An 18,795-nucleotide genomic window follows, 5' to 3' on the forward strand; every position below is an offset into this window, starting at 1 on the left:
TATTCCTAGCACTCAGCGAGTGTAGGCACAAAGATCTGGAGCTCTGAGCCCAGCCTGGGTTATCTATTAAGACCCTCTCCAACCACACTCCCCAAAACTAGGAAAATTGCTCAGTGCTTGTTTTCACCTACCAGGCAAGCATGTAGACCAGAGTTCAGACTGCCAGAACTCACATAAATTCCAGGGTGTGGCAGCCTGAGTGTAAGTCTAGTACCCCACGAGACCAAGGCAGGGGATCCCTGAGGTGGCCTGGCTAGCTAGACTAGCTATATTTGGGAGCTCTGGCATCAACGGAGAGAGCCTCGCCAGATGATTCAGCTCAGGGCAGTACCAAAACTTCTGGTACCATGCTTCCGTTGGTGGCCTCATCCCCAGGTCAGCTTCCATGTATTTCTGTCACTGCTGGATGAACATCTGCCTCTCCATAAATGGAACATTCCATTGGGACAGAGACCTCATTAGGGTTCTCCTACCCTGTGTCCTCAGGCACCACTAAGATGCTCGATTTGCGGTTGCTGAATGAATGAATGAATGGAGTGTCGCTGGACCAGTCATAATCTGCTTCTTTCTTCCAGCTCCATCTTCACCATTCCCCTTTCTCCATCCCTCCCCCATCATCCTCCTTTCCTCTGCCCTCCAAAGCCCAGTTAGGAACCAGAGGCAGCCCAATAGGTAAAGCACTTACTCCGCATGCCTGGCCACCTGGGTGTGATCAATTCCCATAAAAAAAAAACCTGACCTCTAACTTCGGTATGCACCCTCTGGTACGTGCCCACACACATGCACCACAGACACACAGTAATAGCAACCAATTGCTAAAGAGAAGTACTCAGGTGTGGTAGAGCACGCCTTCAATCCCAGCACTCTTTGGGAGGCAGAGGCAGGGGGATATCTGAGTTCAGAGCCAGCCTGGTTTACATAGGGAGTTCCAGGTTAGCCGGGACTATGTAAAGAGACTCTGTCTCAGACAAAACAAAGAATAAAGAAACCCCAAGTTAAATGCTGCCTGCCCTCCAAGAAGACCCCTTGAGACCAAGAGCTCAAAAGGATTCGCGTGCCTGGTTTTGTTTCTCTTTCCTTAGAAACATGGCAGCTTATGCTACACGGCAGGCTCTAAACAGGGTGAGTGAGGACGGAGGTCCTCGGTCCTGCCCATCTCTGTATCTGCCCATCTCAGAACACTATGCTGTGTGTGATTCAGTCAGAAGAGAACAGAATTGGAAACGAGCCCTGCTCCCCTCCCTCTGCACCTGGACCATATTCTCTGCCTTTGAGAAAGCCCAGATCCAAGGAATACATTGAACTTTAGCTTAGAGGGGAAGAAAAATGTCCATGAATTAATGAGGGAGGGAGGGAGGGAGGGAGAAAGTGACAAAAAGAGAAAGGCACGCTGAGAAACGAGAAACGCAGGGACAGAGGGACAGAGTGCTAGCCCGCCTTACAAAGCCTGGCACTCGGTCTGCATTGGATACAGGCTGAATGGAAGGCTGAGGGATTGAGGAGTTCACGGCTGAGATTTCCTGGGGGCATTGCTGGCAGCAGGGCTCCGCACAGATGCTAATGGATCCAGGTTGCCAGCATCAGTCTTTCCTGGGAAGCCAGCATCTCCTTCCCATTTCAGGGAGAGAAACAGAGGGTCTGAAGTGGCAGGAGTATCCAAGGTGACTTCCTCCTCCAGATGGCCCATTATTCAAATCCCTCAATATGAAAGGACCCCCAAGTACCCCTGTCCAGGCTGAACAGCAGACTCGGGAACATGCTGGTCACGTGATCCGTAATGAGGTCTTTCTCTGCCCTCAACTGTAGTTACCTTCCTCACCCTGGCCACCCTCCAACCCATAGGGCACCATGGAAGGCACGTCATGTGATCAAGCTGACACTGAGCTCTGCTTGGGGGAGGTGCTTCCGGATCGGATCAGAAGTTCCAGGTCTCAACACGGGGTGGGGGTGGGGGGATGGACAGATGGCTCTGTGGTTACAAGCACTGGCTCCTCTCACAGAGGGACCAGGTTTGGTTCCCAGCACCCACATTAAAGGTTCCTAACTCCTTGTCTTTCCGGGGGGGGGGGGGTGGAATCTGATGCACCAGGCACACACGTAGTGCCCACATACACAGGCACTCACACGCACATATTAAATAAATCTTTAAAGAGACACGCACGACTAGCCCAAGTCCCATGTTGCTCGACAATCAGTGTCCTGTCCCTCTGAAAATGCCACTCCCAGGACACTGTCACAGTGAGGGCATAGACCAAGGTTCCAAGAACAGATGACTGTGTACCCACGCACAAACACGGATGCCAAAGAGAGAACTCCCATAACTCCTTGCAGACCTCCAGAGTCGCCGTGTAGAGACTCCAGGGCCAACAGGAAGGAAGGCCTGACCCATCACAGGGCCCAGAGGCCTACATCCGCGCGCGAGATGAGAAGGCGGTTTGTTCACACTCAGAAACTCCTCTCTCCTGTCACCACTGTACAACAGCTGGGGGTCAATCCCTCACCTCTGAAGCAACACTGAGACCCGCATCGAGGACCAGGAAGTCCCTTGTCAATACCCACCAGTCTGAGGTCCACCCCCGCCCAGTCCCCCCCCCCTCACTAGCCCAGCAGTCTTACTTCTTCACTTTGGGGTATTTCATCTCTGAAAGGGCATTTGTGGCTTCCGTCTGCTTTTCCTTGAGGTGCTGGGGCCACATGTTGTCCACCCAGTCCACCAGGTCCACCTGAAAGGCAGTCCATTGTAAGCACCTCCAGGGGTCTGGACCTACAGACAGGCCAGAAAGAACTACCCCTCTGCCTGAGGAGTCCCGGGGTGCCTTCAGCTAGGCGGCCTCACCCACGCCACCCTTCCAGGTACTGGATTCAACTCTGCCTTTACATTTCCCCCACCATCCCCTAAGGGACTAGCCTCAGCCATGCCCACCCGGCCACTCCGTCTCAAGAAGCAAGCAGCTGAGAGCGGGGCGTCACGGGAAGCAGGTGGGTGGCGGACGAGGATGGAAGGGGCCCACGAAGGCCTCGGCATACCACAGTGGGGCGCTTGACGAGGTGCTCCAGCTTCGTGTGGCTGAACTCGAGGCTGATGACGTTGTACAGTTTGTCCCGCTGGGCCTCTGGGGTCTCGTAGTAACGCACGAACTGGGACATGCTCATCTCGGTACCCTTCTGGGTGTTCACGTCCATCACATCCACCAACCGGCGACTCCCTGGGGAGAGAATGGACACACGGTTCACTGTGACCAGCTTACAACTCCAGATCCCATGAGGAAGCACCGCCCGCGCCCCCCACATCTAACATCTTCTTCTCCTACAGAGCTGCCCGCTCTCCTCACCTCCACTCCCAAGTCCGTTTTATGTCAACTTGATACAAGCTACAGTCATCAGAGAGAGCCTCCATTGAGAAAGCGCCTCCGTTAAGATCGGACTGCAGGCAGGTCGACAGAGCAGTGGTTCTCAACCTTCCCAATGCTGCGACCCTCGACCCTCACGTTGTGGTGACCCCCCAACCACAGAACCATTTTCATTGTTATTTTATAACTGCAATTTTGTTACTGTTGTAAGTTTTTGTTGCTGTTTTTGTGTTTGTTTGTTTTGTTTTTCGAGAGACAGGGTTTCTCCGTGTAGTTTTGGTGCCTGTCCTGGATCTCGCTCTGTAGACCAGGCTGGCCTCGAACTCACAGAGCTCCGCCTGGCTCTGCCGCCCGGCCTATTATGAGTCTTAATGTGTAAATATCTGTGTTTTACGATTGGCTTGAAGGACCCGTATGAAAGGGTCATTTGAGCCCAAAAGGGTTGTGACCACATAGGTTGAAAACCACTGCTATAGAGCAATTTCCTAACTAATGATGGTCGTGGGAGAGGGCCATGCCCATTGTGGGCGGGGCCACCCCTGGGCTGATGATCCTGGGTTCTATAAGAAAGCAAACTGAGCACACGCCTTTAATCCCAGCACTCGGGAGGCAGAGGCAAGCGGATCTCTGTGAGTTCGAGGCCAGCCTGGTCTACGGAGTTCCAGGACAGCCAGGACTGTTTCATGAGAAACCCTGCCTTGAAAAAAAACAAAACAAAACAAACAAACAAACAAACAAGCAAACTGAAAAGGCCATGGGAATCAAGCCAGTAAGCAGCACTCCACACCACGGTTCACGACGACCACCTTTAACTCCAGTTCTACAGAATCTGATGCCCACTTCTGACCTCCACAGGCACATGGTAGACATACATTGTATGCAGGCAATACACTGGTACACAGAAACACATAAAAATTAATTTTAAAAAGAAAGACAACGGTTCCTAAAATAAAGTCTTACTTGGGGCTAAGGAGATGACTCAGTTTTCAAAGCTTTGCACGCACGAAAACGTGAGTTCCATCCCCAGAACACACCGAAAAAAGCCATGTGTGATGGTGTGCCCTTGTAATCCCACTGCAGGGGAGGCAGAAACTAATGGATCTCTGGGGCGCTGGGGCCAGCCAGCTTAGCTTACACTCACTGAGCTCCACATCAGTGAGAAGCTCTGCCTTATAAAAACAAGGTAGATGACTCCTTAAGAAAGATACCCACAGTTGTCTGTTGGCCTTGAAAGACAGGCCGCCAGGCACCCGGGCGCACACACACATACACGCACGCACACAAAGACATTCACACAAGGTCTCATTTCTGGAACTAGAAATTTGGCTCAATTGGTAGCATTCTTGCCTAATACATACAAAGTGCCAATTTTAGGCTCAAGTATCGCATCAAGCAGGGAGATGACATACACCAGCAATTCCAACACTCGGGAGGCTGAGTGAGGCAGGAGGATCACCATGAGTTCAAGGCCAGCATGTCTTACACAGAGAGTTCTAGGCAAGTCTAGACCATAATATGGGACCCTGTCTCAAAAAAAACCTAAGGACAAAAAAAAAAAAACCAAAAACCTCATTCCCTAGTCTGTGAAGTTGGCAGATAACTTGGTTTCTTTGAACCTCGGTCTCCAACTTGTCAGACAGACATGCCAATGAGGAAGAGAAATCAGATGATTCCTTAAGTAATTGGCACAGGGTCCAGAACAACGGATGCTCCATTACCCCCAGCACCGACCGTGATGCTGAAGCCCTATACTGTTCTGCCTTTCTTCCCGCTGTTCTGTTAAACACCATGGGTGCAGGCACCTCACTGTTCTCTAACAGGAATCTGGAGAAAAGGGTCTGGTACACGCACAAGCTAGGAACACCATGTCACCTCTGAATGGTGGTACAATGAAAAGAGCAAGTGCCTCCTGGAGAGGACAGTCCAGCCTTCCATCATGGCCTCTCACAACATCCCAGAGCAAAGCTCTGAACAGAGACAGAAACCCTCCAGGTTAGGCCTAGGTCCTTCCAACAAACAAACCTTCGGCCTGTCTTTGCTCATCTGTGAAATGGGAAGAGGGGTGTCTCTGGAACTTCAGCCCTGGAGGAGGAAATGACTGAACCTTGAATCGGGAGAAAACAGACACAATGCAGCCTGCCAAGTTCTTGGTGATTTATTAAGGAGGCTAGCAGCTCCGGCGTGTTACACTCCAAACGAACAGGACTGCGGTGGGAAACCCACCATCTGGTCTGAAAGGACCCTAATTCCTCACTATCTCAGTGAGAACTACATGGTGCACGGAGACTTAGAAACACTCAACAACCACCAAAGCTGAAACCCTTTATTGGCTGTAACCCCCAAGGTTACAGCTCCATTCACCTAGGGTTGGCACACAGCCACTTCGGGGCCAGCCGCTGATCCAGCCCCACGGCCTGCTTTTCTGTTTGGTTTGGTTTTTAAGCCAATGTCTCCTGTAGTTCAGGCTGGTCTCAACAATGCAGCCCAGAAGGAACGTGAACTCTTGATCTTCCTGCCTCTGTCTCCCAAATGCTGAGATCACAAGCATGAAGGATATGCCAAGCCTTTTTTTTTTTTTTTTCCTCCAAAGACAGATCTCCCTACACAGCCCAGAATGATCTTGAACTTGAGACCCTCCTGCCCGGCTCTCCTGACTTCTGGGTCTACATAGGCATACCACCATGCGTGGTTCTGCTGCTTTCTTGGTCTGTGTTTGCTCCTTTTTAGAAACAGGATCTTGCTATCTATAGCCCTGCCTGGCCCCAGAACTTGATACGTAGACAAGGTTGGCCTCAACACCAATGACGAGGCCACGCGGTGGTGGCACATGCCTTTAGTCTCAGAACTCAGGAGGTAGAGGCAGTCAGATTTCTCTGAGTTTGAGGCCAGCCTGGTCTACAGAGCGAGTTTCAGGACAGCCAGGGCTACACAGAGAAAGCTTGTCTCAAAAAACAAAACAAAACAAAAATATCAAAAGCTGTGATTAAAGGAGTGCACAGCCACATTCAGCTCCTTTAATTTTTTTTTAATCCTTGATTTATTATTTTTTGAGACAGGGTCTCACCTTGTGACTGACTGGCCTTCAACTCACAGGGATCCACCTGCCTCTGCCTTCTGGCTGAGACTTGATTTTTTATTCCTCTAATTTAAAAGCTTCACATTTATCTCGCTTTCTGACTCGGCATGTGCCTTCGACACTTTCACACCGATTTTCTGCTCCTTCATAATGAAAGCACACTCGATCCCATCACAGATACAACTAGCACACATGTTCTGTGGCCTGGACAACTTCCTAAGAACGTCAGGTCTCCTAGCAAGAACCGCTCCAAGTCTGCCTTCGCACAACAACACGCAGACTTCAATGTTTTCCTGACCTTCTCCGTCTAAAAGGAAACAAAGCTGGGCGGTGGTGGCGCACGCCTTTAATCCCAGCACTCGGGAGGCAGAGCCAGGCGGATCTCTGTGAGTTCGAGGCCAGCCTGGTCTCCAAAGCGAGTTCCAGGAAAGGCGCAAAGCTACACAGAGAAACCCTGTCTCGAAAAAACCAAAAAATAAATAAATAAAAATAAAAGTAAACAAGCCTATTCCCAGGGTTTGGGACAACCTAGTTCTCTTTGTATTGCAGGAAGCCCCACAATGATTGCATGTGTAAGGCCAGACCATTTCTGAGCGCCTCTAAGCACCGTCCCCAGAAGAGCATTTTTGACATTCTTAAATGCAGTGGTGGACAGGAAAGAGTATTTCACAACTGTGACAAGGATTGAAATTTGAATTCCCGAGTCCAACAGAAGTCTGCTGGGCACCGACCAGCAGGCACGGGGTCTGTATCACTCACAAGCTGTAGTAACAGAGCTGAGCACCTGCGACAGACGGAAAGTGCATTGCTCACAAAGCCTATTTGCTCTCTGGTTCTTTCCAAGAAGTCCGCTGACCCTTGCACCAAAGAGCTCTCGATGAACCTGAACGCCGATTCAAGTTAACAGCTCATCATTTTCAACACCTCGTGCCCAGCTCCGGGTAGAGAACGGCCCTGTAACAGGCCAACGGCTAGTACTGGTGAAATGCCTCTCGGGAAGTAGAAGCTGTTACAAAAATAACTACTCAAACACACAGAAGAGCTCAGGTGTTCTTATCTCTTGGATTTCAAGGTCTGGTTTTCACAGCAACCCTGAAGGGAAGTAGAACCGGGACTGCTTTACAAATGAGGAAAGCGTGGCCACACATGGAGCGATGACTGGCGTCCCCGGGAACATGCTCTTTCTACCAACTACCATCGTGGCCGTTGGCTGAGCTCCTCAGCACAGGCACACCCACCCGCTCCACGGCCATTTTCTTGGCCACTGCTCTGTGAGACAGAACTCCCATTACACTCAGTGGACGCATGAGAGACTGGACGCTTGGACAACTTAACTTGCCCAAGCGTGCCCAGTCAGTACACAGAGCTGAGATTTGAAGCTAATTCGAGGCAACACCAGAGCTCGGGCTCTGCACTGCTGCCTATTTTCATCACATGCCAAGGTTGAAAAAGATTACCCTTGCCTTCCATGACTCCAGTTTCCAGTGCCTAGTTGCAGCCCTCAAGACACCAGGAAGCGCAGCCAAGCTAAAGCCGCTGTGTGTCTGCTGCCTTGGGAAGGTGCATATCCACCAGGGGGCATCCCTGGTCTTTGCTGAAGATTCAGGCCACACTCGACACAAGCTGGTTTCTTCCTTAGCAGTCCAAAGGGCCTAGACCAAGTGGCCTTCCGTTAGGTTTTCTCAGAGTTCCACCTGAGCGAGAAACCGCTATTGGCACCCACAAATCCTCTTCCCCCCTTCAGACAGCCTCCCATTCTGTCCACCTCTCCAACCCTAACTTCGCTCAGGATCCAGCTGGTGGGTATTTGCTGGGTAGCAGGAGAAGGGAGACAAAGTATCACCATTACAGCCCCCGAGGCTGGTGCATGTCAGGCCAAGCTGGGGCACTGAATGTGAACGCTGCACAGACAATATTGTAGACAAAACAGCTTGTAGCCGGGCGGTGGTGGCGCACGCCTTTAATCCCAGCACTCGGGAGGCAGAGGCAGGCGGATCTCTGTGAGTTCGAGGCCAGCCTGGTCTCCAAAGCGAGTTCCAGGAAAGGCTACAAAGCTACACAGAGAAAACCTGTCTCAAAAAAACAAAAAAGAAAAAAACAAAACAGCTTGTAGATGTCTCCTCCCACCACCTGGGTCCCAAGAATGGAAGTCAGGTCGCTGGCTTGGCAGTCATGGTTTAACCATGAGCCCCCAAGTCTCACCTGGGCTCTTTAACTCTGTGAACGAGACGAAGGTTGAGTCCTTAACCTCTTCCCATCCCGTGGGTCATGAGACACCTCGGAATGCACCCAGGACCCCTCTGGGCACCTGGGACGGTACCAGGAGCCTTGGATAAGGTTATGGTCACATCAACCCAACAAACCCCACTGCAGGGCCCAGCTCCTGCCAGGGAAAGACAGTAAGAAGTCGACTTTAACTTTTTTCCTTTACTAAAGAACTCTGTCTTCAACGAGTACATGGGTCAGATCCACAAATTAAAAATAAGTAGCCCAGGTTCGCGTAGGACAAGGAAGACAGTCAGAATTCAACCCAAATTCCTGGGATTTCTCTTCGAAAACCATTGAGTGAGGTCGTTTGTGTAGGGACCGCTCTTAGGACCGACATACTCCACTCGGCCTTCATTACTCAGCTCATTTCCCATCAGCGTGACTAAGGGAAGTTGGAGTAGAGGGGTAAAGAGGCCATTGGGGACAGGAGAGTCTGTCAGTCAGCCTGAGCTGTCTATACACCTGTAATCCCAGCATTCAGGAGGATGAAGAGTTTGAGGCCCACGTGTGCTACATAGTGAGACCATGTCTCAGAAAGAAAAAAAAAAGCAATTATCTATTTTCCCAGGTTCACACTCAGATCTGCCACATTAGCAAAAGAGCTGGGTCTCTGAGGACGAGTCTCAGGGCTAGAAAGGACAGTACCCCAAAGAGACAGAAAAGGTGGCGCAGCCACAAGTCAGTACCCAAGGAAGATAGATCCATGTTATAGAACTGATCTCAGGCAATGGATTACCAATACCAACGCTCTCCTTCCTTTGCCCTCCCTCTGGGTCTCACTGGCTCTCTGGGCTCACAGACTTCACATGAATCCAACAGATTGCAGCTGCAGAAGAAATAAGTCAGTAGCCCTGTGGCCCCTGATCTGAAGGCTCCATCAGTCAACTCCAAGAGTCATGGGCTCACAGCCAGGAGGAGACTACCCAAAGTCACCTTGACACTAACAGGAAGCACATACAAGCAATGACCCCCAAACTCCCTGTGAGCCCCAGTCTTTAGAAGGGATGCAGGTATGTTCCACATCATAGCTCTGAAACACCATTAATCACCAGGAGGCTTCAGAGCTGGTTTTTCTGCTGCTGCTAGAATTACCTACTCATCCATCTCACATGGGTAACACTTATTAGATGGGACAGTAAGTGCGTGTTTGTAACCTCCTCTGCTCCACAGTTTCCAACAGTGAGACCTCAGGTATGTTCCTGAGCCTCTCTGGGCCTTGGATTCCTCAGCTGTAAAAGGGGAACACTAGGAGCACCCCTCTTGTCCTGACAGAATTATCAAAAGCACATGGTAAGCCCAGTAGTGGGGGCCCCCACAGGACTCTGTTCCAAACTGAAGAGTGTAGGAAAAGAGACTTTGGTCATACAGACCAAGTAGATAGATAGTGTACGACTCAAGACAAGTCTCCCCAGATCTAGATATTTATGAAGTAAGATGGATACAAAGGCCCAAACATCCTCTGGACACTCATCTTGACACCTGCAAATGATCTCCAGGACTGTTCCCATGCCTCAAAATTCTGACCTTCGGCCGGGCGTCGGTGGTGCATGCCTTTAATCTCAGCACTCAGGAGGTAGAGCCAGGCAGATTTGTGAGTTCGAGGCCAGCCTGGTCTATAGAGCGAGCTCCAGGACAGGCACCAAAACAACACAGAGAAACCTTGTCTCGAAAAACAAACAAAAAAATTCTGACCTTCATGGACAGCAGGCCTAAGACCTAAATCCAAGGCAGGCCAGACGGCTTGATGGGTAAAGGGACTTGTTGCCAAACTATAGAATCTGAGTTTGATCCTTGGAACCCACATCGAGATTGAGAAAAAGAACTGACTCCAGAAAATTGTCCCGACCTCCATACACCCATGCATATATACAAACAAAATAAATCTTAAAGTATTTTTTTTAAAGGAGAAACAAACAAATAACCCACAAATTTAGGCAGACTAATCAACAAACCTGATGTAAATGTAACCAGGCAAGGAAATCAGAGAAGTTGCCCAAGCCAGCAACAAGGAAGCCTTCAGGATGACGGAGGCCGAGAGCCAGCCACAACACTTGTGCAGAGGTTATGAAAACAGACCGTATGCCAGCAACCTCAGCACTCAGAGCCTGGGGCAGGAGGACCACCACAAATTCAGGGCTATCCTGGGCTATGAGACCCTGTCTCAAAAGGCAAAAGAACAAAACAAACAAAAAGCAAAAAAAAAAAACAAACAAAAAACCCTCTGTGTTCACACAGATATGCACAATCTTGAGCCTTCCACTCACTGGTTTTTTGATCAGGGACAAATAACTCTGAACCCTAGATTTTTTTCTTTTTTTTTTTTAGTTTTGTTATGCTAGGGTTTACATAGAGTAGGTTAGCACTCTTACCATTGAGGTATAACCAGCCCTGAACCTCAGTTTTGACTTCTATAAAGTGGGCATGAGGAAAGGTATCGCTCAGTGCTTGCCCAGCAAGTTTGAGGCACTGGGTTCAATTCCCAAAACCAGTAAAAAGAAAAGATAGGAGAGGTCCTCGGCTCATAATATTTCTCTGTCAGTGGTAGATAGTAAGCTACTCATGTCAGTCTCCAACTTACGGTGACTAGACATGACTTTTCTGCTTTGTGACAGTGTAAAAGAAAAACACATTCAGAAAAAAAAAAAAACATACTTTGAATTCTGAGTTTTGATCTGTTCCCAGGCAATCCAATACTTTTGGAAGGCAGCACCAGCCAGCCAAGGCTCCCACTCAGCCCTGTGATCACGATGCTGAAGGGCTGGTACCCTACAGCATGCTGTTGCTAGGCAGTGACGTTCAGGAGCACAGATACAGTAAACGCATTATAGACTCTTATTTTCCTCTTACAATGATTTTATGACCCCATCATACATCAAGAAGCACTGTGTTTATTATTTAAGGAGCTACCCCTAAAGGCCAGCGATTCATGCTGGGAAGAAACAGTAGGAGGGTATGTGTAGTTTCTCTGGAATCTGACTATGATTATGGATTTAACTTCATAGTAAATCTGTGAGATGGGTGAAGACTCCAGGGAAGGAATATGATACTACAACTCTTCTTGGGGTCATGATTCTGAGTTCCCCTGCCTTCGTGCCCTGCCCGCCCTGCATTTCTACCCTCTGGGACAGCTGGGACCCTCCACAACTGCTTGTCCTTTCTTGACTTTGGTTCTATCTCCATTAAATTTGAGCTAAAGACAGAACAAAATCTACACCACATCCGAGTCACTTGTCCTCTGGGATCCAACAAAAGCCTCGTCTTCCACATGTCGAAATTCAAGCCCACATCTGAAGCAGATGGCCACAGACCATCTGAGCAACTCACCAGGCCGAGAGCCAGTCCTCAGGCCTCATTTGTGAACTGTAAAAGCAGGACTAAGGAAGGCTCAGAACCTTTTCCCAGACTAAACCTGGAAAAAGACGTAAAGCGTTTGCCTGGTACTCAAAATGATCGTGAGTTCCATCCCCGGCATATCGGGTAATAAAAGAATTAACAAACAAATAGAAAAAGCCTACACCAAAAAAATTTCTTTTTTTTGGTTTTTTCGAGACAGGGTTTCTCTGTGTAGCTTTGCGCCTTTCCTGGATCTAGCTCTGTAGCCCAGGCTGGCCTCGAACTCACAGAGATCCGCCTGCCTCTGCCTCCCGAGTGCTGGGATTAAAGGCGTGTGCCACCACCGCCCGGCTCAAAAAAATTTCTTAATACATTCATTAATGTGTGTGTGTATGCACACACCTGTGTCCGCACCAAGTAGGTCCTAAGGATTGAAGCTGTTCATCAGGCTTGGCAGTAAGTGCCTTTACCCATCTTATCAAAATCTACATCTTACAAAGCTTTGAAAGGTCTGAACCAAGCATGGTGCACAAGTTGACAACTCCAGCCATCAAGAGACTCAAGGCAAGAGGTCTGAGAGTTCGAGGCCAGCCTGGGATGTAAAGTAAAACCTGTATCAAAAAAGGAAAGAGGTTGGGCTAGAGAGATGGCTCAGCCATTAAAGGCGAGGTTCACAGCCAGAAATATAAAAAAGGAAAGAAGCTGGGGCAGCGGCACACACACCTTTAATCCAGCACTGAAGCAGAGGCAGGTGGGACTCTGTGAGTTCGAGACCAGTCTGGTCTACATAGAGAGTTCCAAAACAGGCAGTCAGGGCTATGTAGAGAACCCATTTCAAAAAAGCTAAAGTAAAGGAGAGGTTGGATGGATGGCTCATTGGTTAAGAGCACTGTCTATTCTTCCAGAGGACCCAGGTTCGATTCCTAGCACCAGAGGAAGGCTAACAACCCTAAGCACCCCCCGGTTCTGGAGATCTGACACCCTCTTCTGACCTCCTTGGGCACTGAAAACACGTGGCACACAAATATACACACAAGCAAAATACCTATACACCTAAAATTTTTTTCAAAAATTAAAAAAAAAGAAAGGAGACCAGACATAACACGTCTTTGATCCCAGCACTCAGGGGACAGAGGCAGGCAGATTCTGTGGGTTCTATACAGCCTGGTCTACAGAGTGAGTTCCAGGACAGGCTACATAGTAAGACAATCTAAAAAAAAAAAGAGAGAGGAAAGAAAAAAGTTTGGCAGTGGTGGCACATGCCTTTAATCCCAGCACTCAGGGGGCAGAGGCAGGTGAATGTCTGAGTTCGAGGCCAGCCTGGTCTACAGAGTTAGTTCCAGGACAGCCAGGGCTACCCAGAGAAACCCTGTCTCAAAAGAACAAGACAAAACAAAAACAAAAAACAAGAACAAAAACAAACAAACAAAAAAAAAACAGGAAAAGAAAAAAGAGGCAGGAGGATCAGAAGCTCAAAATCATCTTCTGCTACACAATGAGCTCAAGGCTAGCCTGGGCTACATGAGACTATCTCAAGTAAGTTAATTGTTTCATTTTAAAATAAGTAAAAGGGCCGGGCGGTGGTGGCAAACGCCTTTAATCCCAGCACTCGGGAGGCAGAGGCAGGCGGATCTCTGTGAGTTCGAGGCCAGCCTGGGCTACCAAGTGAGTTCCAGGAAAGGCGCAAAGCTACACAGAGAAACCCTGTCTCAAAAAACAAAAAAATAAATAAATAAATAAATAAAATTAAATAAGTAAAAGGTGCGGCTGAAGAGATGGCCAGGTGGGTACAGTGCTAGACGCACAGGCGTAAAGACCGGAGTTCCAACTCTACCCACGGAAAAGCCAGGGGAGGGCTGAGTGACTGTACACCCTGCCTGAAGGTGGGAACATGAGGTTCCGGGGGCTTGATAGGAGCTGGTCCAGTCAGTCGGTGAGCCCTAGATTCAGTGACAGAACAAGGATCCAAAAGAAAATGGACAGCCAGTGAAGGTAAAGGGGCTGGCTGCCGAGTCCCATGACCTGAGTCTGATCATCCGGGTTCAGTCACATGGTTGCAAGAGAGAAAGGTTCCAAGTTGTCTCTTGGTCTCCACATTTGTGCCCACATTCCTACACATACAATAATCAATGTCATTTTAAGGAATTAAAACCGACAAATAAATTGCAAAGTTACAGGGAAAAGCACCCAACATCGACCTCCGGCCTTCGTAGCCTCATGGAAGTCTGTACCCGGACACATATGTACACATACATGCACATATATACATACACAAACACACAAAGAGGTCTAAGGATAAGTCAGCCACCTCAGATGCCCAAGTTAGAGAATTTATAGTCTTTCCCCTAAATCCGGTCCACCGAGAGCAGAGCCCACATCCCCGAGGATTGGTAAACCACTCGGCACAGGCAACACAGACTACAATAAAGACGGGAGTCACAAGTGAACAGAGAAGTAGGCAGCCAGACGAAGAGCCAGAACCGGGCTCTACCGTCCACTAGCGATGTCGCCGTCTCCTCTGAGCCTCGGGCTTCCCGACGCGGCACACCGAACAACTCATTCACAGAATTACGGGCGGAGAACAGAATGAACTCAAACTGTAAACATTCGGTAAGAGACAAGTGGATGTCACTATAATTAGGTCAGTGAATACCGAGTGAAATAATTCTCCTGAAGTTTGTTGTTTTTTGGTTTGGTTTGGGTTTTTTTTTAAAGGGGCCAAAGAGCATCCGTTGGCTCCAATATTCCTTTAGAGAGAAAGTTAATACGGACACAAGCAAAGCTCCATAACCATGGAAACCCCGTCCCTCCATGACCCAGTCCCTTTCCTGAGAAAGTACCTGGGGTTAGAGGTGGGGGAGAGGGGTGCAGGCAGGTGTGGTATCAAACTCCTTTAATTCTGAAGGCAGAAACAGGGGGATCTCTTTGAGTTCAAGGCCTTTCTGATCTAAAGACCCCACCCATCAATCTTCAGAATTCTCTCTTCCCATTCCCTTTAGCCCCTGAATTCCCAAATACTAGATGTAAAAATAGCCCCAGTGTTCTAAAATGAAGTGCCCAGGATAGAGACCCTAGGCCATATAACACCCTAGGCTACGGTGGTGTGGTGGGAAAGCCAGGCTTCTCCAAATGCATCCCTCGGTCAACCAGCAAGGGTCCAGAGTCCCTAGGACTCAAAGCAGTTAAAAAAGAAAGCATCAACACAGTCTTGAGAACAATCAGATTCCTATGATCAGATTCAACCAATCTCAGACTGAAAACATTTCAGGAAAAAAAAAACTCTGACCGGGCATGGTGTGACTTTGAAGTTCAGATCTATAACCCAGTAACCAGGAGGTAGAGGCAGGAAGATCAAGAGTTCATGGCCAGCCTGGACTAGTTAAGAGACTTTGTCTCAAAAACACTTGTGCTGCATGGCTAAGAATTTAGCTTGCCTAGGACTCAGGGCCCTATGTGGGACCCCTCAGGACCCCCCCAAAAATTTAAGTAAATAAAATATGTCTATATTGGATGTGTTCACACTTATTTTCCATCAGTACATGCACTATAAATTTGCACTATGGCAAATTTATCACGACAACTACTTACATGGCATAACATTGTACTAGGAAACGAAAGTATAGGAGCACTTTAAACTATATGAGAAAATATACAAAGATTAGCCACAAATACTATACCATTTTATTCCTGCATGCAGATTAAGGCATCTTCAGATTTTAGTGCTATTGGGGGATGTCTAAACTAAATCTTCCCATACGTTCCAAGGGATAACTGCAAAGGCAATGTGTGAGCCTTAACTATACAAGAAAGAAAGAAAAAGTGCTATAAAGTGTATTTTGGGGACGAATGGAAAATTGTTCACTACGTATCAGTACAGCATCAATGTTAAGTTCCTGAGTGTGATTGGCACTTTCACTCAGGTCCTATAGGAGGATCTTTGGGTTCTTAGGAGATCTCTACTGGAGTCTTTAGCAGTGACAGGTCATGATGTCTGCAACTGATTCCCAAGCAGCTCAGCAAAGTATGTGTATGCCTATGTTTATGCAGAAGTGTATTTTTCTGGAGTTCGAAATTTTTCTGTATATAAAAAAAATTAATATCCCTCCTCCCCGCATACCTTAGAATCTCCTTTGCTTTGTTTTTTTTTCTGAATCAGCCGTTCTTTTATTTATTTATTTATTTATTTATTTATTTATTTATTTATTTATTATGTGCGCTGGTGTTTTGTCTGAATGTATGTCTGTGTGAGGGTGTCAGATCTTAGAGTTACGGACAGTTGTGAGCTGCCATTTGGGTGCTGGGAACTGAACCCAGGTCCTCTGGAAGTACAACAGTCAGTGCTCTTAACCGCTGAGCCATCTCTCCAGCCCCAGAATCTCCTTTGTAAACAGCAAGAGAAATAAAGGAAGCTAGGAAGGTTGTCTCGCGACAGAGCTCACTTAACTAGCAGGCCTGATGCCCCTGGGTCTAATCCCCAGCACCATGAAATGGGAAGAGGGGACATGGGGTCTCCCTGAGATGGCTCAGGAGTGAAGAGCGCTTGCTGGTGCTCTGGCAAAGGATCCAAATCATATCCCCAGTACACACATGACGGCTCAGACTATCTGTCACTCCAGTTCCAGAACATCGGACGCTCTCTTCTGGCCTCAGCAGGTACCAGGCATGCCTGGGGTGCACAGACATACATGCGGGCAAATACTCACAACAGAAAATAAAATAACCGAGTGAGCTCCCACCACCCCCACCCCAGAGCTGAGGACCGAACCCAGGGCCTTGCTCTTGCTAGGCAAGCAAGCGCTCTACCACTGAGCTAAATCCCCAACCCCAAGGACATTTATCTTTCCTATTTCCTTATGAAATATTCAGATTGCTTCTTTTTTCTTTTTCTTTTGGTTTTTTCGAGACAGGGTTTCTCTGTGTAGCTTTGCACCTCTCCTGGAACTCACTTGGTAGCCCAGGCTGGCCTCGAACTCACAGAGATCCGCCTGGCTCTGCCTCCCGAGTGCTGGGATTAAAGGCGTGCGCCACCACCGCCCGGCGGCGGCTCTGAGCTTTTTAAAATAAACCATCTGGCTGGTGGGATGGCCGAATGCATGGGAGCATTTATTGCCAAGTCCACCAACCTGGGTTCAATCCCTAGGGTCCACATGGCTCCTTCCTCTAAGATGTCCTCTGATTCCACATGTGTGCTGTGGCACCAAGCACCCATACAAATGCACACACCAAAAAATAAACAAATGATAAAAATAAATAAATAAATTTGTAGACAGACACTTATGGTGTCTTCCATGGGTTAGAGGCTTGGCTCTACAACAGCAATGGATGGAGGGTGATGGAAACGTGTTAGAAGGTTTTAAGGCTTGGAGCCAGGAGAAATAATGCACATTCGTAATCCCAGCACCCAGAAGTACCGGCAGGAAGATCGAGCCAGTCCTGACTACATATGGAGGCAGAAGCTAGCTTTGATTATATGAAACCCTGTGGGGCTGAGTGGGAGGGCCTAGTTAGTTCTCCTGGGATCTTGGCTAGTTCTTGGAGAGGACATTTCCGAAAGCCTTGGCCCGGCTCCACCCAGCACACCACCTCCTTGTATGGCAAGGCAGTGATTTGCACCCATAGGTTCTCAAGCTAGTGTGATGTGCCATGAGGTGATACAGCTGAGGACCGTCACTGGAGTGGAACCAAATGTCACCAATGATATTCAATCGTGTTCTTCTAAGAGAGGCTGGTTTACTTATGCCATTCAGCAAGGAAAAGCTGATAGGAGCCGGGCGGTGGTGACGGCGCATGCCTTTAATCCCAGCACTCGGGAGGCAGAGACAGGCTGATCTCTGTGAGTTCGAGGCCAGCCTGGGCTACCAAGTGAGTCCCAGGAAAGGCACTAAGCTACACAGAGAAACCCTGTCTCGAAAAACCAAAAAAAAAAAAAAAAAAAAAAAAAAAAAGCTGATAGGAGATTCCAGCCAATTCCACAAGACCAGAAAATAAACTGAAAGGCACCAAGATGGGAAGAAATACCATAGATACTCTGAGACGTGCGTGCGGACTCACACCTATAGCTGTAGCATTCAGGAGGCTGGGGCAGGAGGCTGCCCCAAGTTAAACGCCAGCCTGGGCTACAGGGTGAAACCCTGTCTCAAAAAGAAACAATAATGAAATTACTATTAGTAGCAGATAATACAACTGACAACTGGCTAATTTAAAATAGCAATCTAATATATATATATGATATATATATATTATATATATATCATATATATCAGGGACCAAGGTGGTGACTCAGTGCATAAGAACACTTACTCTATAAGTGCAAGATCCTGAGTTCAAATCCCAAGCACCCTTGTAAAAAGCCAGCTAGGTCAGCACGGACATGTAACCTCCCCACTGACGGGTAGATCCTAAAGCTAGCTACTGATCCAGGCTGGAGAAAATGGGAAGCTGCTCGCTCAGGAGAGAATCTGTCTTAAAATAACAAGGAAGAGACCAACAGAGCACCTGCTATCCTGCTCTGGCCTCCAAATACTCAGTCATGGGTACTCATATTCACACATGTGTGTGCAACCCCCGCGCGCGCGCGCGCGCGCGCACGCACACACACACACACACACACACACACATACACACGGGGGGGGGGGGGAGTCAATTACCTAGGAATAGGTCTAGTAAGAAATGTAGGCTGTGGTGATTAATCTTCTCTTTTTATTGTGATGATTAATCTCACTGTCAATTTGATTGGATTGAGAAACATTTAGGAGGTGAGTGAAGTGT

The 18,795-nt window shown here is 48.3% G+C and overlaps 1 protein-coding gene across 7 annotated transcripts in view; it reads right to left on the minus strand.

The window, feature by feature from the left end:
• The window catches only part of Kdm2b (lysine demethylase 2B), a 125,286-nt gene that overhangs the window by 92,272 nt on the left and 14,219 nt on the right, over positions 1–18,795 (minus strand). For all 7 annotated transcript variants that reach the window (XM_052755359.1, XM_052755356.1, XM_052755350.1 and 4 more), the window contains exons 5-6: positions 3,028–3,206; positions 2,617–2,723 (exon numbers count right to left, since the gene is read on the minus strand). In XM_052755359.1, the coding sequence (XP_052611319.1) occupies positions 2,617–2,723; positions 3,028–3,206 (286 nt within the window). The remainder of the gene's footprint in view (positions 1–2,616; positions 2,724–3,027; positions 3,207–18,795) is intronic.

Source organism: Peromyscus californicus, unplaced genomic scaffold (genome assembly GCF_007827085.1).
Source record: "Peromyscus californicus insignis strain IS unplaced genomic scaffold, ASM782708v3 Scaffold_2__1_contigs__length_46816999, whole genome shotgun sequence".
In the NCBI taxonomy this organism is placed as follows: domain Eukaryota; kingdom Metazoa; phylum Chordata; class Mammalia; order Rodentia; family Cricetidae; genus Peromyscus; species Peromyscus californicus.